This window comes from Gymnogyps californianus, chromosome 2 (assembly GCF_018139145.2).
Source record: "Gymnogyps californianus isolate 813 chromosome 2, ASM1813914v2, whole genome shotgun sequence".
NCBI lineage: Eukaryota > Metazoa > Chordata > Aves > Accipitriformes > Cathartidae > Gymnogyps > Gymnogyps californianus.
The window spans coordinates 77888761-77914908 of NC_059472.1; the positions used below are offsets into that span (position 1 = coordinate 77888761).

A 26148-nucleotide genomic window follows, 5' to 3' on the forward strand; every position below is an offset into this window, starting at 1 on the left:
GCCTTCGTGTGTTTTCTGCAAACATTCTTCTGTTATTTGGGAGGCAATAAGTATGTTCAGCACAGTGCTAACTGTAGAAACATCTATACACGTTTGTAACTGCAGTGGGGATACATCTGCCCTCAGCCACACAGGCAATGTTGGCAGCTCCACAAAACACCAAAAAAAAAAAGGCATACAACCGTTTTCTTTGTCAGCCTATGAAGTAGTTTTGATGACAGTTCTCTCAGAGTAGGAACAGAACAAGAGTAACAAATATTTATTTTCTGTCAAGCATAAATTTCTTTTCTATTCATTGGTATTTTTCTTTGCATCTGGGTCTGCATTTGCCTTGCTACAGATGGTTGCCTCATGCACAACTTGTGCCTCTGTTAGCACTGATTCAGGATTCCAGGACTGATTCAGCCTCTCAAACTTTTTTTCAGTGCTCCCCAGCTAGCTGCCTCTAATAGCCATTACTCTTGCTGTTGCTTGCTTTTACCAAATAGTGCCTTGTAAAGGACCACTTTGAAGCAATTCACTGTCCACTTTTGTGTTACCTCCGCGGACACTATCTACACTACCTGCACAGTGCAAACTCAGATATCTTTCTTCTACTACAGAAGTGGACAAGTGGAGATGGAGGAAGATGAAGAAATCTGTAGGAAGACAAAAGAAAGTCACAATTTTGAATGTGTACACAACAGCAAACCAAAGAAACCCCGGAGCAACCAACTAAAAAGTCTAAACAAAGTGACTGAATTAAGGAGCACTAACAAAACCCAAAGTGGGAATTTTTAAGCCTTGACCAGAGGAAGCAAAGTTCCTTACTCATTGCAATCCTCTCTGGCACTTTAAGCCATTACTTATTTTGTCCCTCTTCTGGCATATTAAGCAATGAAGTGTTGGGGTGTCTTCTACCTGTCCTATTGTGCGACCTGTACATGAGGCTCCCCTCATGCTGGCTTGGAGCCAGCATTTAAAGAGCTCTCCCGTGAGCTGTTGATCATATTCTTTCTCATGCTTTTGCTTGAAGAAGTCCTGATGGCAGGGGCCAAACTTGTGTTTGTGCTTTTGCAAAAGCCAGACCTACTGGTGTTGCCCATCTAACTGGCCATTCAGAGACTGGAGTTTACCTTGTAAATCCTGCCTGGTCATTTTAAATTCTTCTGTTACAGTGTCCGTAGCTATTTACCATGAAGCCTGTTGTTTGGAGTCTCAAGGCAGTCTTGGAACATCTTAATCAGATTTATGTGTAGGAAAAAAGGGAGAAAGCATGTCAGTTTTTGTTAGGTTCTGGCAACACATAATCACTGAATTAGCCACTGTACTAGCCTATGACACCAGTACCCAAATACTAAGTTCTTCAACTTTGTGCATGGTTATCTAAGCTGCATTTGTTTGCAGGCTGTCTCAGAAAGCTGCTTGGAGAGAGGTTCTGTGCAGACTGATAAACTTGTGCTGGAATGAATTTGGAAGTGATGGAAGAGCTTAGGCTAGCCTGTGTTGTTCTTCAGCATCCCACAGCTTGTAGAAATGTCTAACAAGCAGTGGGAGCAGGGAAGGAAAGGAGTCAGTTTGTGTGCTCTTTCAGAGCCATTGGATAACTGCTGGTTCCTAGCTGCGATTTTGTCGCTTTGTCAAAGAGGAGAGTAGATGATTGAAAAACTTTTTCTGCAGAAGGTGGTGCATAATGAAGTAGGAGAGTTTGCTGATCAGATTGGGATATTCAAAACAGATAATGAGTGCCTATTGTAGAGAGCTGATAAACACTTATGTGAATATGTTTAACTGGTGAGTAAAACAGAGCAGGGACTGTTCTCCAGCCCCAGTGGTGAGCATGGCTAGTGTCCGTGTACTTAAATTCATCTGCGGTAAATGTTAAGTGAGGAAAAATAGGGAAGGAAAAATTAACTTAATGTGTATGTGGATTTACAGATTTGGGAAACTGTCTTTAAAAGATTGATTTACGTAACTGAAAAGGAAACTAAACCTGCCATTGTATTTGGTGCTGAGAACTGCTTCCCTGAGATAGTACATTACTTCACAACATGTGGATGCTCCAGCACCCTTCTCTGATTGAGAAGGGGTAGTGTGTGAGAGATACTGCTCCAGGTCTTTTTTAGTGTAGTATTACTTTCTATCTTCATGATGTATTGTCAAATCTTTCTAATGGCAGGCTGTACTATTAAAAGGTAGGTTGCAGGGTGAAACTTACATTGCTGTAAAAGATAACTTGTAGTAGCAACTGAAACAGGTGGGTTTTAAGTAGGAATTTTCTTTTTGTACAGGATTATTTTTCTTGTGGAGAGGCAAAACTGTAGTCATTCCATATAGTAAAAAACCCTGCAAGTCAAATGCATTTTTTACATTGTTCATGTTGCTGCTTAGGAGCACCTATGATGTAATTTTTCTATTAGCTTAGAACATGCTAGGTTCAAAACAGGCATCTTTTATAAATACAGGCGGGAGATGAAAAACATTAGAGAAGGGAAATTGTTTCTTTATTTTTTGTTGCTACATGTACATCAGAATTTGTAAAAAGAGATTATATTTTCATGTGACTATTTCTACTTTATCCATAGCGTTCCAATACTATTTCAGTCAAATTTGGAAATGAAGTCAGAAATTAATAAATATAATAACAATATGACTGCAGTCATCTGGAAATTCAAATATTCTTTCCTTCATATTACTGGTAACTTCTTTTTCTATGTAGGAAGGCCTGTCAGCTTTTGCAAAGCATCATGATGCATTTCAATAATAGACTCACAGCTTGTCTTTTCTAAACTATGTGGAAATGTAGTATACAAACTGTAAACCAATCTGTAAGAAATGTGTTAAATGCAAAATCTGCTAATAAGGCAGAGCTATAAGTAATAATAGACAAGGTTATCATGGAAATGGTATTATTGCCAGTTTGGTGGACTTGTATTTGTCTTCATGTTCACAGTATTAAACCCATTTGATTTTTAAAATATATTCTTTGGAAGGGAAGACTTTATTGTGTTCACTGCCAGAACTTAATTTTCCCTCCATGCATTCACACCCTAAAGCCTGCTTCTTGTATGGCGTACAGAATTTGTAGTTTCATCCCTAAAGCACAACCTCTAGAGAATATTTTGAGCCCAGGAAAGAGTAAATTAAAATATGAGCAATAAAGATATTTCAAAATCTGTCAGAAAATGATAATATGGACATTAAATTTTTTACTTTAAATATTACATATTCATAAACAGTTTTAAATTGTAATTCAGTTAAAATAACATTTGCCTTAGCTGCACAGTAGTCTAACTACAAAAAAGCTTATAGAGCTATCTCAATTCACCTTGTGTCTTGTGCCTGTTGTAGTTGCAATTTTTGCTGCTAGAAAAAGTCATTCTGCTAATTAGCGGTGATCTGGCATGCTTTATCAGCGATTTTAGAATCTATACAGCTCCACTGAAGTTAATCAGCCAAAGTGAAAACATTTCATCTGTGCAAATGTTTTTTACAGTGTTGCAAAATGCCTTTGTATGCAGTTGCACAGGTCAGATGATAGGAGTTTGAAGAACATATATCTAAAAGTATGTAATTTATATTAGAGACCATCTAGAGCCATGGCAGTGAACCAAACCAATCTCGCCTTCCTTGCATGCTCAATCCTTTCAGCAGTTGAGTAACAACAGGACTTCCAGAGAATCTATAAGGCCATTTGACATCCAGATTATAAAAATATTCAGGGAGGACAAGGCCATTGCAGAGAAACAATTTCTGTATCCCTGTTCAGTGAAGAAGAAACTGAAGAAATTCCCACACTAAACTCCTTCTCAGAGGGATGGGGGAAGGAGAGCATATATAGATTGGTCTGAAATACACCTTAGTTCCTGAAGACCATAAGGTAGCAAGTGTGAAAATAAACCTTAAGAAAAGGTTCTAGAAAGGGTCAGGGAAACTTTAGGTCTGTAAACTCAATGTCTTCATGAGGCAAAAACTGAAGCTGTAAGAACAGAGAATGGGATAAACACATTCTATTTTGAAAGAAGTACAGGGAAGTCTTTCCTTAAAAATGTCTTGAAGTTGTCTGAAGGCACCAACAAACATGTGGATGAGGCTGATTTAATTGATAGCTCTACTTGGATTTCCAAAAGGCCTTTGAAAGAGTCCTTTGCCCAAGCCTTTTCAGTGAACTGAGTAGCTGGGAGGGAAGATCCATGCATGGATAAATAGTTCTTTAAAAGACAAGGAACAGAAGGTAGGAGTGAATGGTAGGTTCTTATATTCAGACTTAAAGAATAGAACAAGTGTAGAAGCATGGAAAATGTCTCTTCCTTGGACAAATACATTTGTTTAATCATTGCTCTCAGCTAGTTTAAGAGTAATAGTCTATTCCTAATAATGCTGTGTAGTATTTTAGATGTCTATAATGTATAACCACATGCTGCTATACAGGGGTTGTCACTAATACTGGTATGAATGTGAGGTACTGTGCTAACTTTTGAGGTGTTGTCCTGGTTTCGGCTGGGACAGAGTTGACTCTCTTCTTAGTAGCTGGTACAGTGCTGTGTTTTGGATTTAGTGTGAGAATGATGTTGATAACACTCTGATGTTTTAGTTGTTGCTAAGTAGCGCTTATCTTAAGCCAAGGACTTTTCAGTTTCCCATGCTCTGCCAGCAAGCAGGTGTGCAAGAAGCTGGGAGGGAGCAGAGCCGGGGCAGCTGACCCGAACTAGCCAAAGGGGTATTCCATACCATGGAACGTCATGCCCAGTATATAAACAGGGGGGAGCTGGCTGGGAGGGGTGGATCGCGGCTCTGGCATCGGTCAGTGGGTGGTGAGCAATTGCATTGTGCATCACTTGTCTTTTTTTATTTTTGTTGTATTCTTTTTTTTATTACAATTATTATTATTATTAGTTAGTAGTGTATTTTTATTTTTACTTTAGTTATTAAACTGTTCTTATCTCAACCCACGAGTTTTACTTTTTTTTTCCTTTCCTCCTCCTCACCCCACTGGGAGGGGGAAGGGGGAAGCGGCTGCGTGGTGCTTAGTTGCTGACTGGGGTTAAACCACGACAGGTGTTGGTCAGAATATATCCCCACAAACCATGTGATTTAGAAAAAACTCATTCAGGGTGTCCAACATGCTTCACACTAAGACTTTGGAATAGAAAGCCTGACCTGACTAATGACATGGGCAGTTTTAAGGCATGAAGGAGAGAAAATGGCATCTTTTGTGTAAAGATGGAATGAGTTGGCAGCAGCAGCATGAAGAGGTTTTAATATTTACTTCATTCCTTCCTGAATGTAAACCAAATTAAGTGCTTTCTTTGTCTCGACTTGCTGACTCTTGATAGCATTTGCCTGACACCAGAAAATTGAACTTTAAGGTTTTCTGAGAGTAAATTTTCCTGTTAGACACCTTCCAATTAAGAATTAACCCAAATGCTGATTGAGGATCTCAATATAGTTCAAAATGGTAACCAAGGTCTTAAAAAACATTGCAAACACATATAAGAGTGTCATCACTAAAAAGTTTGGCTCTGAGGGCATTCTGGAATCAGTTTAATCCAATTCTGTAGGTCATCACTTTCCTCAGTTATACACCACTATCATTATTCTTCCTTCTACTTCATATCATTCTTCGTGAAGTACATAGCCAAAGACCACTGTTTCCTAGCACAGGCTGCCAAATTATGAAAAATGAACTTGATAAAAGTTTGTCGTAGTCATCCAACAAGCAGAACAAATACTTGAGGAGTATTTCCTATTAAAAAGCTTATGCAGTTTATTATGAATACTGATGGAGAAAAATATTACCTAAGAAAAACATTCTTATATAAATCATAATTTCATTTAGTTAGAGATCATAAAAAATACTATTTCAAAATGTCTAATTACTGTTGCCTATCAATTAGATTAAAACACATATAATTGCCAACAGTTTGCAATGCAATAGAAAAATTATATTGAGTATATGTTCTTACTGTAATTTATTCATGTAATACTAAACTGTCCATTGATTTTAATTTCATTATATATTGATAACTGAGTATGTAGCATATGTACTACGCAGTGCAAACAGAATATAAACTACAGCAATTGGGGAAGAAAGCTGAAATCATCATTATGATTTTGAGGGTAATCTCACTTCCAGTTAGGCATGCCAGAATTTAGTACATTAATAAAGAGCACATATGTGATTATCAGTTCATTTATCTGTTTGTCTTGCCTTCTCCTGGTAGCTTTTGAACCTATTGATTAATTTCTGTAAAACTTGCCAGAAGTGGAGTTATTTAGAGATATATAATATATGAAGAAATTTCATGGAGGCTGGTAGATAATAATATGAAATAAACTTCATGAAGACTGGTAGATAGTACAGGAGAGATAGCCTAGTAATACTCCTGCTGAGGGAAAGTAAGGAGAAATCTGCTGTTACACATTTAACTTGGCAGTGTATTGCTGGTCCTGTAAGTAAATATATTTATATTACAGATTTTAGTCTTTTTTTTTAAAGAGTGAAGCAGATATTAATTTCTTGGAAAAGACTGAGGGTATCTCAAAAATCAGACGTGTGTCTATTTCTGCAATATATTAAAGATGGATGTATTACCCCATAGGTTTTTTTTTTTAAGTAAACTGTTTAAATTTTATGGTATTTAATGTCTTTTTTTTTATAGCACACTAGTACTCATTCCTATATCAGATTCAGGACATAAAATGAACCTCAGTCTTTTTGGGGTAACATTTTAGTTTTTAAGATGGATGAGAGTATCAGTTGTTTACAGATTCTGCTTCCAAAATTCAAGCCAAACCCAAAGTAACTGTTGGTTTTACCTAAATATATATCTGAATAGGTTTGAATTTTTGTTTTTGTTTGTTTGTTTCAATTAATTGTATATTCAAATGTGTTTGAGCAGTTTTAGTAGTAAATAAATAAAATGATCCCAGAGGCGCATGTAAACACAAAAAGACCTCTCTGCAGGCAGGAAGGGGAGTGCAGTGGCTGACTGGTTCCTTCTGAATGAAGAGACTATGAGTTCCCCTCTGGCAAAAAATTATTTTAGATTCAAATTATGAAGAGTCATTAATTAGAGTCAATGATATTGATTATGTGTATTACACAGAAGGGATCTAAAGGGACCATAACTGATTTTTGTTTCTAGTGTATTTTTTCTGGTTTTGATTCAAGAGCTTACAGTTTATGATCTGTTTTCATCTACACTGGCATATAGATAGGCTCTGTGTATGCACAGAGCTGAATAAAATAAATCCAGTCATTCCACAGAACAGCCTGGAGCTATGAGAAACTTCAATCTGTAATAATGATAAAAAGAAAATCACATCAAATAACATAGATATTACAGAAAAGGAATATCCTGCTGGTGTCCACAATGCTCTGATTGCAAAAGCTACAAAGAGAATTACACATACAAATCAGAAGATAGCGTCACAACTTCCTGGCTTGTAAAATGACATCAATTCGTCTTCCACAAAGGGACTTTTTACCAAGTTTATTTTAGCACTGAAAATATGGAGCAGTTTGCTGATGTCTGGAATAATGAGTAATTCAAACTCTTATTTTTTGGTTGATTCTCAGTTATTTTGAGAAATCTTATGTTGTTGGGGTTTTTTGGCGTTTTTTTTAATTGGGTTGTTTCTTGCAAAATTGCAATTTGTTTTTCTACTTATCTTTCTGATATACATTTGTGATTCTCCTTGATATAGACAAAGGGTTTGAGGATACCGGAGCTTCCTGTTTCTTCTCTTCATGTGTAGTGTGTTCTTATTGTGGCCTTCATGAGTATTTAAGGATTTAAATACCTTTTACCTTTCAAAATATTAAATATAATATTACAGTCATTAAAGAAATTGATTTTTACTCTTAATTCCTGAGGAAGTAAGTCTGCAGTTGCTTATATTCCGTCTGTCCTTCAACCTGTCGTGTTCTATACCCAAATAGCTTTAATTCATCAACTTTTACTTTCAGCTCCGAAACAGAAATAGAAATCCAAAAGATTGCTACATTCCTTTGTGAAAGACAGGAGCTTTCATGATAGAGACCCCAACTTAGTGATCTCACTAAGAAGACAAGTATAGGAAAAGGCCAGTTGTTACACTGTGTAACAGCAGCTTGATCACTAGTTTTAGGCCAGCTATAACAATCTTTGGCCTGTTTGAGTAGTTGGAAGTATTGTATAAGTAAGGAAATAAATGGGCAAAAGGATACAAATCCATAGGAATCCAGACTTCATTAATTTTGCTACTCCCCAAACTGCTTGTTTCCGAAACAGTGGTTGCCATATGGGCAAACTGTCTCCTGTTTTCAGTTCTGTCATCCTTCTTGTGACCTATCACATAGCTATAGATATTGGTGACAATGAAATGTATTAAAATGTTGGAACTCCTGACTTTGGACCTCCGTAGGTCTGGAAATGTGAAAGAAAAAAAGTCAACATCATACGACTGGCCAGAGTTCTGTGGGGAAGAGTATTGCATGCAATAGCTGGAGAACCTTCTGAACACATGTACTTAAAATAATGGTATTTGGCATAGTACACAGTGCCCATGTGAATGACTAATTTGCATGGTGGCTAAGCATTTCCTTTTAAATGCTGCTTTTCGGTTTCTACCCAGTGCTGTTCTTTCTAGCTGAATTTTGTCTGAGTCTAAAACTGTACAGGTTCCAAAAAGTATAGACTTGTTCCCTAGCTTGGCTAGTCACACCACAAACCATCAAATGAAAGATCAAATGGGGGGAGAGACAATTCATCTTTGCAGAGCTAAAGAATTTGCACCTTGGCAGTGACACAAGAATTCTTTTTTCTCCCATTAATTTCCATGCAGACGTTATAAATTGCAGCCTTTCTTGCCCACCCCTCAGCTTCCATTTCCTCAGCTTTCTTATCCAGAAGAAAAGTGGAATCTAACTATTAAAAAAGTTATTGATTGTGTTGTGGTTTTTTTTCTTTGTAAAAATTCTGCTCATGCAAGAATTGCAGGAAGGATCTGTACAATACCTAAGAAGAAAGAAATGTGACAAAATAACTCATAAACTGGAGGCTTTCCACGTAGGGAAACTCTGTAGAGAACTCTGTTTTTTATATTCAGTATTTGAACAGCAGTTACTAAGATATTTAGCAAATGCCTTATGCTTCAGTTCAGAATCAGCACCCTATATTATAATTCTTTTATTTTTATGTAGCATAGTACTTCCTTGTATACATATACCTTTGTAGGCAGCTTTCATCAGTTGAACTTCTATATAATACACTACATTTTTTTGAGCAACTCAGTGAACTTTAGTACTCTCTTGAGAAATTAGTCATAGCTACTTAACTTGGTCTTCATTTGCTTTTAAATACAATCTATTTTGATAGTTAAGCACTAGACATCAGATTACTTTATATTCACTGATACTGAAAAATACATGTGCTTGAATGTAAAAATAAAATTTAGAAAACGCCCTATTGCGTGGAAGTGCATACAGTTTTCTGTAGGTCAAAAGAGATGGAAGAGAGATCAGGCATGATAATGTTCCTTAAGTGATTAGAGGCACAAGCTGGTACTTGGAGTACCTAGAGATACTTCCTGGTGGTATCTTGGTGTTCCTTGCATTAATTTTTGACTCATATTTAGATCATCTTCTGTAGACATTGAATTTATTCATTGATTAAGCAGAAACTTCACCACAGTGACACTTAATGGATATATCTAAAGGGGTGCAGATAGCCCAGGAGATGGACTTGCCTCTCCACTGGCTGTGCAGAGAGATTAGAACTTCTGCTGTGTGACTCGGTGTTTCCATATGGTGAATTGAGTGGGAGCTTACTAGAGTTTATGTATATTGTGGTTTGTGGTTTTTTTCATACAGTGTCTGTTTGTAAAGGAGATGAACTAGGCTCATGCAACACTGTCTTTGAGGTCACCCTGGTCTTCTTCTGCTGTTGAGATACCATTGTTAGTTACACCCTTTTCCACAGCTCAGACTTGTCTCCTTGGCACAAGCCCTAACAATGTTGTGTAGTCTATTCAGGTACCCCTTAATTCCCTTACAGAGGTTCTTGGCTACCGTTTTATCTGCACAGTTAATCAGAGCTCTCGCAGCAAGATGCAGAGTTTCTTACCAGAAGATCCACCACATCTTCTCTTATTATCCAACATTCATCTGGCGGGGAGGGAGGCAGGGGAGGAAAAGAGAAAGAGCTGCTGAGTCCTAGCCTAGAGAAGTGACAAGGCAGAAGACTGGTCTGACTGAGGATTTCATTCCAAGTGCTTCGGTACAGGTAGGATTCACAGCATAAGGTCTTCTCAGAGCAGGTGCCTGAACAGGAGGAACTTTTTGTACGATTGCGTATTGATTAGAGTACTTGCTTAGGAAGTGGGAAGCTCAGTTAATTTTTTTGGACTGAGGAAAACTTTGAACCTGTTCCTTCTGGGAGAAAGCCTATGAGACTTTAGAGCAAACGTGGGATGGAGCTCATCTCCAGCTCATATGTTGAAACTGGACTGCAGTTCAGAAGAAAATGCAAGACTTAGGCGGAGATGCTCAGCAAGAAGTATATATGATGCTTATTTTGTTTAGTTATGTTAATTGCATTTTCCATTGAACAGTCTATTGACAATATGTATTTCACTCAATAACTCTTCAGTGACAAATACAGAAATATTCACTCAAGCCAGACTACATACAGGCAAAAAATCTGTTGGTCTGAGTTAGAAACCAGTTCATCCATTTCTTGGAAATTTTTTTCTAAGTTAATACCTTAGTGACACATTTCTGAATGAACTCCATGCTCGCCAAAAGAATTAACGATGTTTTGAACACAGTTTTTATCTACATATTCACTTATACACTTATGTGTTACATCTACACTAAGTATGGCGCTGGCTGAGATACCTGAGTTGTCTTTGAACAGCCTAATTCAGGTACTGGAAGCCAGCACAGAGCTTCATGTGGGCTGAATTACCCCATTGAGAATCTGAAAAACCTGGTTAATTAGCTTCCTTGCCTGTCAGTCACTTGTTTCCATCTATTTTCTCACTTCAGCTAGTTCAGTCATAAAACTGTAATCTGTTTTTCTATGGCTGTGAAGATGATACTCATAATTTACTCCTCCATCTACCCATCACAGTATTTTTTTTTTTATTTTGATTGGTTATATTCCTGAAGTTTTGCTTTAAATAGTCTATAACTTTATGAAGCTGGACAATACATTTAGTAAGTTTGTGTGTGGCTTTTCAACAATGATCTCTAGAGATTATGACAGCACACTGTTAATTTCAGTTCAATTCAGTGTTCATTTTATTACTAAACCTTCCCACTGCATATCTGAGAATTTTCTATGCCGAGCAATCTTTATTTTCAGGCATTTGTTCTCATTTCATAATTTCATTTCAAAAAACCAGCAATGATTGCCAGTTGGAGCACCCTACCCCTGCACTATAATCTGTCACACAAGATCTTTGTTCACTAATCCGTGTCTGCTGAGAGTACCGTGACGTTGCTGACATCAAAGCAGAATCAAGCAGTTGTGATTTACAAAGAAATATAAAAGTATTTTAAGTTCAAATGTTTTTGTGTACACCATCATCTCTTACGTTTTTTTAAATTATTGGCAGTTGTGAAATGTTTCATTTAAACTATTTCTTATCCCTCTACTTCGTAACAGAGGTTCTTTGGAGAAAGTGAAATATGTAGATTTTTCTCCTTGTTTTTACAGTTAAGTGTTTTAGAAAATTTTAAGAACTCAGATGTTGCTTTTAGAGACATTCTAATGCCACAATCTTAAAGTTTTAGGGAAAGAAAGAAAAGTTTTATCAAATTAAAAACATCAATCTTTTTTGTGGCAAAGGTGTATAGTTCCGGCTTTTAGCTTTGTGGAACCATGCGAGGTGAGATGTCAGACATGTCACAGATGGAGGAACAGGTATTGCCTGTAATGATGTTAGAATTTGTGAGGAAAATAAAAGCATGCCTTTAAAACTTTCATTTTAAAGTGTGCATTTATAAAGGAGCATTAAAACTCCATGTATTTTTTTGTGAATAAAATGTATTCCTCAAGGAGATGGATTTCTGTTAATAGGACAATTTATCTCTTTTCTCTGAACCACTGTAGCATACTGTCAGACTTTTTTCTGACATCTCTGGCTCTTTCATTACTAGCAATTCACAAAAGATTGCCTGGTATATAGGTACACCAAAACCAACCAATGAATGATCACTGGGGAAATCTATCATAAACCTCATGATTAGATTAACTGTGGAGAATTAATGAAATTTTAGCCTCCTTTCTTCCTCCTTCCCTTCCAGACGATGAGTCCTATGACATCATGCAGTACTTGTAATCCAGGCTATATGATACACTAGGGCCTTACAGTTAGAGACCTGCTCTGACCAGATTGCAGCTGTATCTCAACTTCAGTTCCCTTTTAATATTATCTTTTTTATTGAATTAAGAATTGGTTTCATTACTCTACTGTGTTTCTTCTGCTCCGAATGATGGGTAAATGTGTCTCTTTTTTTTCAGCGATAAACTGGGGGACAGTTGAAAGGGCTAGCATCACCACACAGTATTCTGTCCTTTTTGAAGTGCAAGCACAGGGAAGGCCTGCCTCTCTCCTCTCTTTACTCTCTGAAATGTCCCAGACAATTACTAAATAAAACTGGATTCTTTAAACGAACTTATTTCTCATGTTCATGTGTTGTTGTGTACACTGAGCATCTGATGCTGTAAGTTTGACCCTAAACCTTATAGATTAAGTTTTATGTTTTAGGCAAATGCAGTTTTTTGGTAGTAGTGAAAAGTATATTCTAGTAGAGAAATGTCAGATCTCGCTACTTAAACATTGCTTACCATCACCAAGGTTAATATTTATACCTGACTGGCAGATAGTAGTGGGTCAGGCTGAGGTAAAATGCAGGTCAGGCTGTTGATGTAGGTGAAACTTTTCACCCCTTAATCGTATGGCACTGCAAAAGAAAATGTCTTGCCAAAAGAGCGAGGCAATAACATGGCTTCCGATGTTGTTATTGGGAGCCATAGCTATTGTTTTACATCAGTAGATCACAATCCCACCTAATTAATACTCAGCAGTGGATGTAGAACATGAGCTGAATTTCTTTTTCAGAAAATATATACCTCATTGAGTAGGCAAACATGTTGTTCATTATCATTCTTATTTAATCCTATATTAAAATAGTATTATTGCTTGGGATTTTGCTGCTGATTGTGAAGGCTTTTTGAAAGGTGAACCTTTGCTAGAAATCAAAGAAAAGCAAAATACATAACTGCAGCAGTCTTTCATTGCAGGTTAGGATTATGTTCTGTGAATTTATTTATGTAAATTCCCTGACACTTTTTTTTTTTTTTTAACCACCTAGATATTGGCAAATGTAATCATTTTTATCTGCGGAAACTTGGCAGGCGCATACCACAAACACCTCATGGAACTTGCGCTGCAGCAGACGTATCAGGACACATGCAACTGCATCAAATCCCGTATCAAGTTAGAATTTGAGAAGAGGCAACAGGTAAAGTCACACCCATGTCCGGGTCTGTTTTGCTGTTTTCACACTATCCCCCCATTCATCACTATATAATCCAGTTTACTAATGCAAGAACACTTAATGAATTACTTAAAGTTACGTAATGAAATACGCAGAGTCTTTTGAACAAGGCTGTGCACAATTTGCATCTGAATTTAAGAAGGTATTATAATCATTTGTGTTGTCAAATACAAGTTTTCTTTCATTTGTTCTGTGAAAATATTTTATGATAAAGAAAGTTGAAAATGCTATATAGATTCTGTTTGCACACCATTTCTTTTATTGTCCTGATTGAATGAGCTGTGAGATGCACATGTGCGCTTTGGGAATCTTCAGTTCTTCATGCCCAAGACCAATACTGCAAAATCACTGCAAGAAGACATTACTGTACTGTTTTTGAAAAATATTTGAAACTACAATACTGATGAATCATGTGATATAGTTCTAGAGGTCAGGTATGTTAAGAGGAGCTAGGGGAATTGCATAATGAGACTATCTGTCATTTATTGTAGCAGCTGAATAAAAGGCTTCTCTGATTGCTTTACATAGTTCTTTTTCTCTTTGCAAGTTCTGTACAGTGCCTATCATCCTGACAGATAGGTGCTTCATTTAAGAGAATTTGAAATACAAATTAGTTCATCAAGTAGTAAAGAAGATAGCTGTATTTTGCTTTGAAGGTCACCAGACTCAAACTTCTATGAACTGTTAAGGGTCAGAAAATAGAGCCTTCACTGACACGTTTCTGTTGTCACAAAAAATGCAGATGTACACCTCATATGTCCCAGCTGACCTTAACTGTCATGTCTGTCTCACAAATACCTGTAGCCATTTTAAATGAAGGTTTTCAAGATCCGTCACCAACACTTCTTTTGCAGAAAAAGCAAATGGAGAGTCCATACGAGGACTTTAACAGGTCATGTGTGTTCAGAAGGCTGGCCTTATTCTGCTGGGCAGTTGGCTTACACACTGGCTGAAGTTGCTGCAAAACTTTTAAGGTAGTTTTAAGGAGAACATTTTACAGTAAAGGCAGGCTTTGATGATTAGATGCAAAATCTGCATAAGGTACTATTGCAGGAGAGGTTGTATAAGAGCAGTCATTTATAAGTTTCCACCTCTGCCTCCATGAGCCACTGCGTGCAGTGAATCAGTAGGCTTTATAACTGATGGTACACAATGCACATTTTACTATCTGTTGAGAATATGGGCGAGAGTATCTCCAAATTAGTTCCAGTGAGACTGCTTGTGAGTGCAGAGCAACCAATGCCAGGTATCTGGGAGCGGTACCACTCCAGATTGGGCAGTCTCCAGTGATGTGGGGCTGATGTGATGGCTTCTAGGCTCATGGTGACTTTGTAGAAGATGGTGAACACTGTTCCCTGTGCTTAGGCCTCAGCTGCCAGAAGGATGTATGCAGACCGTAATCAAATAGCATAGTTCATAGCAGGCGTCAAGGTCTCCCTTATTCAGGAGAGACCTGAGCTCTTAGCTTCCTGAGCACAGTTGTAAGGGCCCAGGTTTCTACTATTGGTTGCTTTTTCCTACAAGCATAGGAAATGCATTGGTGTATCTGCAAGAAGCAGGAGGGTGTGTTACTGGACAGTGTCAGTAGGTGAACTCAAAGGGGTAAGGATGCTGCTTGTAGAAGGCAGTAGTTAGAACAGACATAGTGCTAGCTGGTGGTTTCTGTAAATGTGTATTATTTGCTAAACACTACTAATTTCCATGGAAAGACGTAAGTAAGTAGTTTTGGTTTCCTGGCACTTCTGAAGGTCTTGTAGAAATGGTTGAAAACCTGACAATGGAGAGAAGCAAAAATATCTGGAATTCTGTGCCAGATGCTTCCTCTTTGTGGTTTGTAGGAGTTGTGTTTCTAGTATGCTGGAGCCCAGCAAGATGGAAAGCAGCAACAGCCATCTTTCATTGATAAATTGTGGTGTTATAGAATAATGAAGGACATTGTATGTAATGTGTTATATATGTAAGTATGTGTTGTCATATTTGTGTTTTGATAGAAATAAATATATCAAATTAGTTAAGACATCTACACAGCTCTAAGTGGTGTAATGCAGGTCTGGATTAATAACAGGTGGATCAATGTCTCATTAAACGGAAGTAAGTGAAGTATTCTATGAATGTTAATGATCTTTTTCACCTCCAATGAACCATTAGCTCATCAGATCTTCTTACGTAGTATTCTTTAGCTTTTATGCTCTCAACCCCATAATATGTCCTTTATCTCATGTTACAGTTTTTCCAACCAAAAAGGAGGTGCACCTCCTTATTATCATACTTATGAATGCTAGTTATTTAAATGTGAAAAGGTAAATGAGGATTAATTTGATAAGTTGTTGGTTTTTTTCCCCAGGGTTAACATACTTCTTTGTTTGCAAACTTTAGTTCAGAAGTGGATGTACTTTAGTCTGTCTTTTAATACTGCTTGTTTTGCCAAGAAGATACAGAAGATCATCCACATTGTTAGTATTCAGGGAGCAAGTCAATCATATTGCTGACTGTTTTTAGAGGATTGGGATACATTGAAACAGTAGGAGCAGGTGCATTTTACAAAACATCAAGTTTGATCAAAGCTTTTATTAGCCTGTGAAAGGTTGTACCATGACCCTTGATTCTACATCTCTTTAACAAGAAAAATTTAATTTACTCGAGTGAGAAGTAACACAAACTACTTTTATACAAGTGCAGAGCATAGGATGTGCTTCTAAATGCTGAGGGCTCCAGATCAAATTTGCAAATTTTTCCAGATCATGGACATCATGTCTTTTATAATTGTTTTTGAAAGATGTACAATTTATGTTCCAAATTATTCCATGGATCTCCTCTTACTTTGTTTGAGAGTAGGCTCATACAAATGTAGCCAACGATTGTTTTTCAGCTGTTTTTTTTGTGTGTGTCTTTGAATAGCCTTTTTGAGAATACCATTTTGATTGTATCAATAGATAAGTATATTGAATTACCACTCAACAGTTATGTCAAAGAACTCAAGAGAAACACCAAATTCATTGTTTTCAAGTGAGACCAGCATACATTATTATCTGGTGAAATAGGGGTGTGCGTATATATACCGAGGTACAAGTTAGACATATTGTACCCACACCGCTGTGTTTTTCTGTTAGGGCACAGCAAAGGCTGGCTGCTCCCAAAGGGATGGGAAGCCATGGGTGGTGACACCTCCTAGCAGGGCAGGGTCCTCACCAGCCAGTGCCCTGTCCCACAGCACAGGGTGAGCTGGGCAAACCCCGTTGCTGGCAGCTGGGGTTGAGCAAGAGACCAGAGCACCAGCCAAGCTTGTGGCGATGAGGCAGGTCTGAGGCCGAGCCAGGAGGTCAATCCACAGCTCAGGGTCAGGTCCAGCAATAGCTAGGCAGGTCCGAGGTGAAGCCGGGAAATCAGTCCAGGGGCCAGGATCAACAGGGTCCACAGCCAGCTCCTACAGCGCAGCTCCGGCAGGGGCTGAGCTGAAATGGGGCTCCTGGGCCATGGGCAGAGGCTGGGGGTGGAGGTCCAGGTGAGGTGGGTTGGGGCCGGTAAGGCCAGTCAGTGCCTCCCAGGGCCTTTACAATTTCGTGTGATTTATTGCGTAGGAGTCATACTTAGGCTTGGTTTGGGTTTGCACTATATACTGTATGTTTGTCTGCAGGTGTGGATGTGTAGATGTTTATGTGTATTATGAACCACACCTTTATGAACTGTGGTTTCATAGGGCTGTATTTGATAACACTGGACACTCTGGATTTTATTTCCATTAGTGTACTTTGTTGTGAGTGTCACTTTTAAACTCCTGTGCTAAAAGGCAGTATTTTCAATGCCCACTTTGGTGTTTCTCACACAGCTTTTCTGTCTTTTCAGTGTATATATAAGAGAAACGTGAAACTATTCTGACCTCTATTAATTTGCAGCCTTCTTTCAAGATATATATTTAAAATAGCCTCTCATAATGTTATTTGTCTCACTGATACAGCCTGGCTGACAGTTTGTAGGGGTAATGACTCACTAACACTGAGTGCAAGATCTTAACGCTGACAAGCAGTTAGCATAATTGCTCTTCTCTCTCTCTTCTGGTGCTTTGCATCATGAGACATAGGAATATACACTGAGAAATTCTTACAACATCGCAGGGAGGTGTTTGTAAGGTGTTGGTGTTCAGTGGGTTCTCTAAAATGCTGTCTTTGAAAAGGAGGCAGTATAATGATGGTTTTAGAAACAACACTCAGGTAGCAGATGAAAATGAATGAGGTTTCAAATCATTGAGTGGGATTTTAATTTTTTCACCGGAACATGGTGAAGCAATACCATTCATTACAGAAACTGAAATATTTCAAAATTGTTTTTAAATTAATCTAAAACAGAGGTAAGCCTCATACATTTCTGAGGTTTGAGGCTATTAGTAAAGAACAGAAATGTCTGAAATATATTATTTGGAACTAATATATAAAATGTGGATTCCTGTAAGTTCAATTAATGCATTTTAAAATGTAAGCTACTAATATTTTCATGAACATAGAATAGTTTTTCTAAGGGCTTCCTCATTTTCCTTTTTTTCCCCACATAGCTTCAGGGCTAGTAAACAGGAAAAACAAAAACTAGTTTTGGTCTTTTAAATTTTAGAATCCATTTTCTACTCCAGGCGTGTTCGTACACATACACATAGGTGAGGTGCCAATCCTTTCTATTAATCTACATGTCATTACCAGAATTAAAGCCTGTTCTGAGGAAGAACTTAAGTGCCAAGTTCTGCATGGTAGACCATGTGGAAGATGGATAGAGTATGCAAATAGAAACTGGTTAGAGTCCACCAAAGGGCTACAGGGGTAATTAGGGGACTGGAGCTCTTGACAGATGATGAGACTTAGGGAACTCAGGATGTTTAGCCTGCAGAAGAAAAGGCTTGGGGGGAACAACTAACATCCACTTACTGCCTGAAGGAGCTTACGGAGAAGATGTGGTCAGATTTTTCTCAAAGGCACACAGTGAAAGGATGAGAGGCAATAGGCACGAGCTGTGACAGGGCAAATCCTGCCTGGAAGGAGGTAAACAATTCCCCAAGAGAGGGGTTAAGCACTGGGAAAGGCTGCCTGTAGAGGTAGTGGAATCTGTGTGCAGGAAGATTTTCAAGACTCAACTGGACAAATTGTTATGCTTCAACTCTTGTTGGGGGCAGAACGGAACACACTATAAATATAGAGCTCAGAATCTATTGTTAGTCTAATTAAAGTCTTAACAATCTAATGAAAATACAACAAACAATTATTAGTAATATTTCAGTTACAATAATAATAACAGTCACAGTCCACATTATCTAATTAACACAGAAAAGTGTAAATACAGCTAAAACTCTTATGCAGAAAGTCTTCTAGTATATCCCCTTTTTCTCTGGTATTATCCTCAGTCTTCTGTAACCACGTAGCCCCACAATACAGTACTGCCATTGCCATGTGCTTTGCACCGAGTTTGCTTTTTTTTGACCTTCCTGGAGCTTTGTTTTTACTTGATTTAGCTGTAACAGCAATTTTTCTAATGACAAGGTGGCTATAGCTAATTAATTTTACTTTTCTTATGGCGTGGTACAACCATAGTTATTATATAGATAATAGTAATGAACAACTATTCTGTGAAGAATGAGATATTTACAACTGTAACATAATGTGGAAAAATACAGAGCTGGCATCATAGTGGAAGCCTTAAGAAGTGGACACACAGAATGCAGTGCGGAGGAATATAGGCATGAGATGATTAGAGGTGGGGCACAGGCTTGGCACTGGAGACCCCAGGTCTATAGGTAGTTCACCACTGGTCAGTTAAAGAAATGCAGACCTGGACCTGGACAAAAGTGGTTTTTAGGGGGGACAAAGAACAAGTTCTAATACATAGATATTAAATTTGGATACAGCATGGACTTGCAGACCAACAAAGAAAGAGCAAGGTATAAATGTGTGATATCATATATGTAAAAATCACCGCACAGAGATCCTAGATTGAAGAAGAAGTAACCATCAGCATCGACATCAGCATCATACTCCTCCTCACAAAGGACTCCAGGTGCTGATGACTTGCTGAAAGTCTTCTCTCACCACCACTGCCAGGCTGAAGCCATCAACCTTAGAACCCACAGGAACAGTTAAAGCATGAGCCTTTTACCAGAAAAAGGGTTAGAAACTAGGAAGTGTATGCATAACAATTTAAACTGTATTATTACTATTGGGACTTCACTTTTTTAATATGGAAGTATTTATTTCTTTATTTGGTTTTCTTTTCTTTCTTTTTCTCTAATAATTAGAGCAGGATTAATAATGATTCTTGGATTAGACTATTAAGATTTCAGTTATACTAACAATAAATATAAATTAACAATAAATTCTTAGCTTTCAATATATATATGTGTGTGTGTGTTATCAGGTTTATTTCCTTTTTGTCCATAAACAAGATTTTGAGTGTTATGCTTCATATGTCCCTCTGGGTCCTAAGGTGAATGATATCAATGTTACTTAGGCAGAAAGCAAGGATGTCACAGCAAGTTATCAGTGTCCCAAGTTCTTCATCAGGAGGAGGTAAATACTGGTGGTTTGGACCCCTTTCCTCCTCAATTTTATTCCACTTGAGGCTATATTAATAAGTTTTCCTATCACAGCCTGCCTCCTTCTCCCTGCTTCCCCGGCAAGGTCTGGGAGCCACACGCTGCCCGGAGGCTGTTTGTCCCGCAATGACTACATAGGGGTGCCAGCCCCCTGCCCCGGGTGCTCCCAGCGCGAAGCCAGCGTAGGGAGGGCACAGGCACGTGGCCACCAGGCGATTGCTGCCGTGGCTGAAAATCAGGCCAAGGCAAGCTCAAAGAAGTCTGGAGATCCTGTGTTGAATACAGGGCTTGTGGTGTTACGGTAAAAATCATATTTTCTGGGCTACAGAGGCCCTGAGAAACTTCATCTAGTTTTGAAGTTAGCCCTGTTTGAAACGAGATACTGGACCATAGATTACCACAGGTCCCTTCCAACCTGACTCTTTCAGCGAGTCTGTAGTTTTCTTTAATGTCTTTCCTATAGCAGAGTGCTGTGAAATACAGGAATACTGTGATTTCAGATAGAGAGAAATGAGAAGGTAAGTGTCCCCTTGAATCATATCCTATAATGGCAAATGAATGGTTTTTATATCAGCAAAAAATCCGATCAGGTACTACTGAAATTCTTCCAAGTTTCTAATACTGACTCTTTGCTTACAGAAATGTAACACCAGAAATAATGTAGCCATTTTTGCTCCAATTTATTGATGAGAATAATAGCAATTTTGCAAGGGGAATGTAAGTTTGTTATCAGAAGTTGAGTGATTTGAAAATTACATACATACCCGTTGTCACTTCATTACGTTCAGGTGGCCCAGTCACTGAAGAAGTTGAAATGGATTACATAAGCATGATGATACTACAATAAGAAGAATATTTTCTGATATCTATTTAAGAGTCTGCAATTGATTTTCCCCCAAGGTTCAATATTTCAATAAAAATCTGAAACTTTGATTTCAAGAAACAGCTAAAACGGTTCCTGATTCCTACCCGGAGGCTTAGAAGTACTTCTGTTGAGTCTACATTTTAGAATTGCTTCTGTGCTGGTACATTTTAGAATTGCTTCTGTCCTGGTTTTGTCTGGGATAGAGTTAGTTTTCTTCATAGTAGCTAGTGTGGGGCTATGTTTTGGAGTTGTGCTGAAAACAGTGTTGATAATACAGGGATGTTTTAGTTATTGCTGAGCAGTGCTTACACAGAGTCAAGGCCTTTTCTGCTTCTCACACCACCCCACCAGCGAGGAGGCTGGGGGTGCACAAGAAGTTGGGAGGGGACACAGCCGGGACAGCTGACCCCAACTGACCAAAGGGATAGTCCATACCGTATGACATCATGCTCAGCATATAAAGCGTGAGGAAGAAGAAGAAGGAAGCGGGGGGACATTCGGAGTGACAGCATTTGTCTTCCCAAGTAAGGGTTACGAGTTTTGGCGTTTGTCTTCCCAAGTAACTGTTATGCGTGATGGAGCCCTGCTTTCCTGGAGATGGCTGAACACCTGCCTGCCGATGGGAAGTGGTGAATGAATTCCTTGTTTTGCTTTGCTTGTGTGCGCAGCTTTTGCTTTACCTATTAAACTGTCTTTATCTCAACCCACGAGTTTTCTCACTTTTACTCTTCCCATTCTCTCCCCCATCCCAGTAGGGGGGAGTGAGCGAGCGGCTGCGTGGTACTTAGTTGCCAGCTGGGGTTAAACCACGACAGCTTCTTTATTATGTTCATGCTGAGTCCTTTCACATAAATGGTATTTTTAAATAGCAAATCGGTACATATTGGTAGATTTAAAATTAACAGTATTGGACAAAAATCTTCCAGATACAGAAACATTTAGCGTAGACTGTTGACAAAAAGTAGGTCACTTGTTAAGGGTCCAAAATGTGAATTTAAGAACCTGCTTTGGGCACTAATGTTTGATAGTCTAGCTGTCTTAGTTTATGTTTTGAGCTATGTCATGTTTTAGAAAGCACATTTCACTGATAAATTTCATATGGCTAATAACATAATAAGTTTACATCATACATCAGTTTACTGGTGAAAATAGACCATATAATATTTATGATACCTTTCTGCTTTTTCAGTCTAGGTTGTCTTTCTCATCATACAGTAGCTGTTTAGTACTGTTATTTCTATTTATGACCCCCTCTAATGTTTTTAATGAACATTAGTGGTGATTATGGTGTAATGCTATGTGTGAAAGAGGTAAAATACGTGTGAAATTTAGCATTAGCATTCTACAACAAAGTAGGAAGCCTGATTTAGCAGAAGAGGAACTAGGGAGAATAGCTTAAAGTAGAATACTTTCAATTGTATGCTTCTCTATTCTTTGTCTCTACTCTAATGTGGAAGAGTGTTTTTAAAAGATTTCATTCAAAAATCACTGTGTCACATACACCTTTATTAAGTTTGTCAGAAAAATGGATAAGTACATAACATCAAAGCAGGTCAATCATTTTAAAATTATAATTATTCTTTTTATATTGTTCTATAGATGTCGGTGATTCAAAGACGGTTATTTTCGGGCTCAGAAATTAACACTTCAGAGGTTGGTAAAATACAGGGATTTCAGTATCTGTGCTCGTAGTCTTTGTTTACTCTTACCAATATATTTAGCTTTTTGCGCTGATGTTGGGATGTGGTATCCTGCTGCTTCTTCTACCATGTTGTCTATACCTTTGCAATTCTTAACAAGAATGATCTTTGAAACTTTTTTTTCAGAAGAAGCTGCTGTTCTGAATTGGAAAAGTTCTGATAATGAGATGTATTCAGAATGAAATCATGGGCTTGTCCCAGTTCACCACCATCTCCCTACTAGAAGTATATTTACAAAGCCTAGTGCACCACGGCTAAACTATCTGTTTTTCAGCTCTTTACAGCAAAGTTTTGTGTTATCTAAATATATTCTTAAGGATTAGTTTGTCATAAAAGTGGTGGCTACAATGGAACGGTGTTCTTTCCACTTTCTGGAACACACATTTAATTTCTGAATATCTCTGGGGAAAAAAAAAGCATTGGTGTATTTAAGTGCATGTAAAGAAATCATAGAGAATAATTAGGGCTCTCCTGGCAATATCAGTAAAACAACTGAAACTTTAACTGTCATTCGTAGTGACTCTGCACTAGCTACTGGATTACCCAAAGATTTTTCCACTTCTTTAAATAGACCACTTCTCTTAATAGCATCATTGCATGTGCTGTAAATGTATCTCTGACATTTACTCTGCTTTAATAGTGACTATACCGTTCATTCACTTCAATTGCATCTGGAGGCATCTCAATATAGCCTATTTCATGCTGGCTTTTATTATTCACTAGGAAAACAAGAAAAAAAGGATTTTAGTGTTTTCTTTTAGGGGGAGGTACTACGCAAGTTTAATACTTTCTATATTTGGTAATAACACGTATTTCATAGCAGTATTACCAAAGAAGTATCTGTCATTTGTGGCAAAGATGATGATGATATTCAAGTGAGAGGCACCTAGAAATCATTAAAGTGGATGGATTTATTTTTGATTGCTTTGGATATACCGTAAAAGTATAATATTTCCCAGATGTTTGCTTTTTTCTTTTTCCACATCCACATTGGATTAGAATTCTTGGACCCTCTTTTTTAGTGCTACAAACATTTCAATAAATTCATTAGGCAGTTTTCAGTTTGCATGGCTGCAATTGCCTTTTTTTCCTCCCTTGATTCTTTTTCATGCTGCTTATTGGTTCAGTTGATGCTTTCATAGTGCTAAACACACCACTGTGTTTTCTGAAAAAAGGTCTGGGACAATAGACTAGCCAATAAATGTAATAGCTACTGGCAAAACAAATTCTTGCTCCCTATGACTTGTAAGCCTCAAAAAGTGACTGTGGAACATTCTTTGCACAGCACATGTTGACAGAGCGGATACTCCAGGCTTTTATCATCCAAGTCAGTTACTGTGCTTTACTCTTATGTCATGACCAAGGCCTGTAGATCAAAAAACAATAGTAAGGGTAGTGATAGGAAGTACAGAGGCTTCGTATATGCCTTGCTGATCAGAGTTTTTGTAAGGTAGAAAAGATATCCAGTTCCTTGCCTGCAAATGGATCATGTACTACATTAGCAGCCTGCATCTTGTTTGAAGTCCTGGAGTTATTCTTTCATAATACTTCACTATTTCAAAAGTTGCTTAGGAGCTTCTGCCCTGTAGAGATGGAGTAGTGAAGAGGGGTGGCTGGTTAGCCCTCTTCGTATGCAGCTTTTCAGTCTACCCCTTTGGAAAACTCCAGAGGTCCATCAAGTGTGGGATACTGCCCTTTTGGTGCTCTTTCAGGGATCTGAGAAATGACCTTGAAATTTGTAGGGAAACACTACTGACAGAAGACCACTTTTCTTAAGCTATTTTCCAATTTTTGCTCTGCTGAATTGTTTGTAGGAGCCATGAGAGATCCCCTATGAAGAAATAAGGCTTGTCATGTTTTGAAATGTTATAAACTGTTACTTTCACCCCAGGGAATGTATATTTCATTGTTAGGGGGAGAGAATACCATTATTGGAAGTCTAGTTATCTACATGAAGACACTCATATTGTCTACTATTTAGAAATGAACGGCTTAGCAAATGCCTTGTGCAAGTATCTACTGCACAGGTCAGTAGAGACACTGCAGTTCTTGCATGTAATGTTTTTTCCTACCTCAGGACTTGATAGAGAGAAAAGGTCATTTACCATTTTGCAGTGAAGTAGATGAGATTTCAGCTGCTTCTCTGTGTGTTGATCTGCAGTAATTTATTACATCTAACATCCTCAGATAAACCAATGAGTCATGCTGCTTTGTTTTAAGAGTAAAATGTGTAGTTTAAGCAGATACTAATTGCCACATTTTCATATCATCCTGATAATTCTGATGAAATATATAGCTGGCAGGCAAATGTTAATTTTTGTCATGCCACCTGCAATTTTGTCAGCCACATCACAAAAACTAAAATTAATAGCTAAAATGTAGTTCTTTTTAGAAAGAGAATGTCTTTTGACAGTCAGTCCAAAGTTTTCAATTGTTAATTATTCCTATAATTAATTGCCTCATTTTTAAATTGCCATTTTATTTCCAGTTAAAAATTATTTAAATCCAACTAGATGCCTTTGTGCTTACTATCCTTTCTGTGTCCTTTTCAGCTCTCTACATTAAAAAATATTCTCTACAAATAGGGATTACAGGTTATTGTGCCTACAGAAACTACACACAGATTTTGATAACCCAGAGGCCTCTTCCAATCTTATTTTTTTTTTACATACAGAATTGCTCAGTCATGTCATAAACATCCTTATAATATTGTAAATAGCTTGAACTTCTTAAAGGATTCTCTGTAATGAGGATTTTCCAGGCATCTGAGCATTCTAGTGCCCTTTTACTGAACTCATTCATGATTTCTTATATCATTTTTACAGCAAGCATATCTGAACACACTGTTGTCAATAATGCTCTCGGTGAATATCCTATAAAGAGGTAAATATCCATAAAGAAGTCTTTACAAGTCTATAGGTCACATTGGCCTTGTTTGCAGCAGCATCATGCTAGGAGGTCCTGCTCATTGGGTTAAGTACCATGAACTCCATATTCTTTCCAGAATTACTGCTTTCCAACATACATGCTTCCATATTGTAAATAGGTGTTTTGATTCTGAATTAATTTCCTTTGGGTATTTTAAATACCTTCTGTATTGCTGCTCACAAATAGTTCTGTATTTTTCTAGCATTGTTAATAATCCTGTCACTTCTCAATATCTTCTTTATGTCACTTCTAATATTTTTAGTTCTTCAAGTGATTGTCCATATGAACATTCACACTGGCAGTGCACATACGCTAAACAACTTAAGCTGGGGACATTTTAACCCTATGTTCTACTGCATTCTTCCTCCTTGCTCTATTGTGCACAGGTTATAAGGGGAGAGGTGTGTTCACTGTCTTAAGGTCTTCTCAGCAATCTGGCTAAACTGGGACTTTTCTGGAAGTTCATATCCTTGTCAGCCTAGCTAGATGCTACTTCTAACTCTTTTCACATTGTAAATCAATTACCTTTCTCTTTTTGTAGTATTCTCTTTCTTTC

At 37.8% G+C, this 26148-nt stretch overlaps 1 protein-coding gene across 1 annotated transcript in view; it reads left to right on the top strand.

Moving 5' to 3' along the window:
* The window catches only part of ADCY2 (adenylate cyclase 2), a 232773-nt gene that overhangs the window by 97921 nt on the left and 108704 nt on the right, over positions 1 to 26148 (top strand). Inside the window, exon 4 of the mRNA XM_050891204.1 lies at positions 13346 to 13495. Within this exon, the coding sequence (XP_050747161.1) occupies positions 13346 to 13495 (150 nt within the window). The remainder of the gene's footprint in view (positions 1 to 13345; positions 13496 to 26148) is intronic.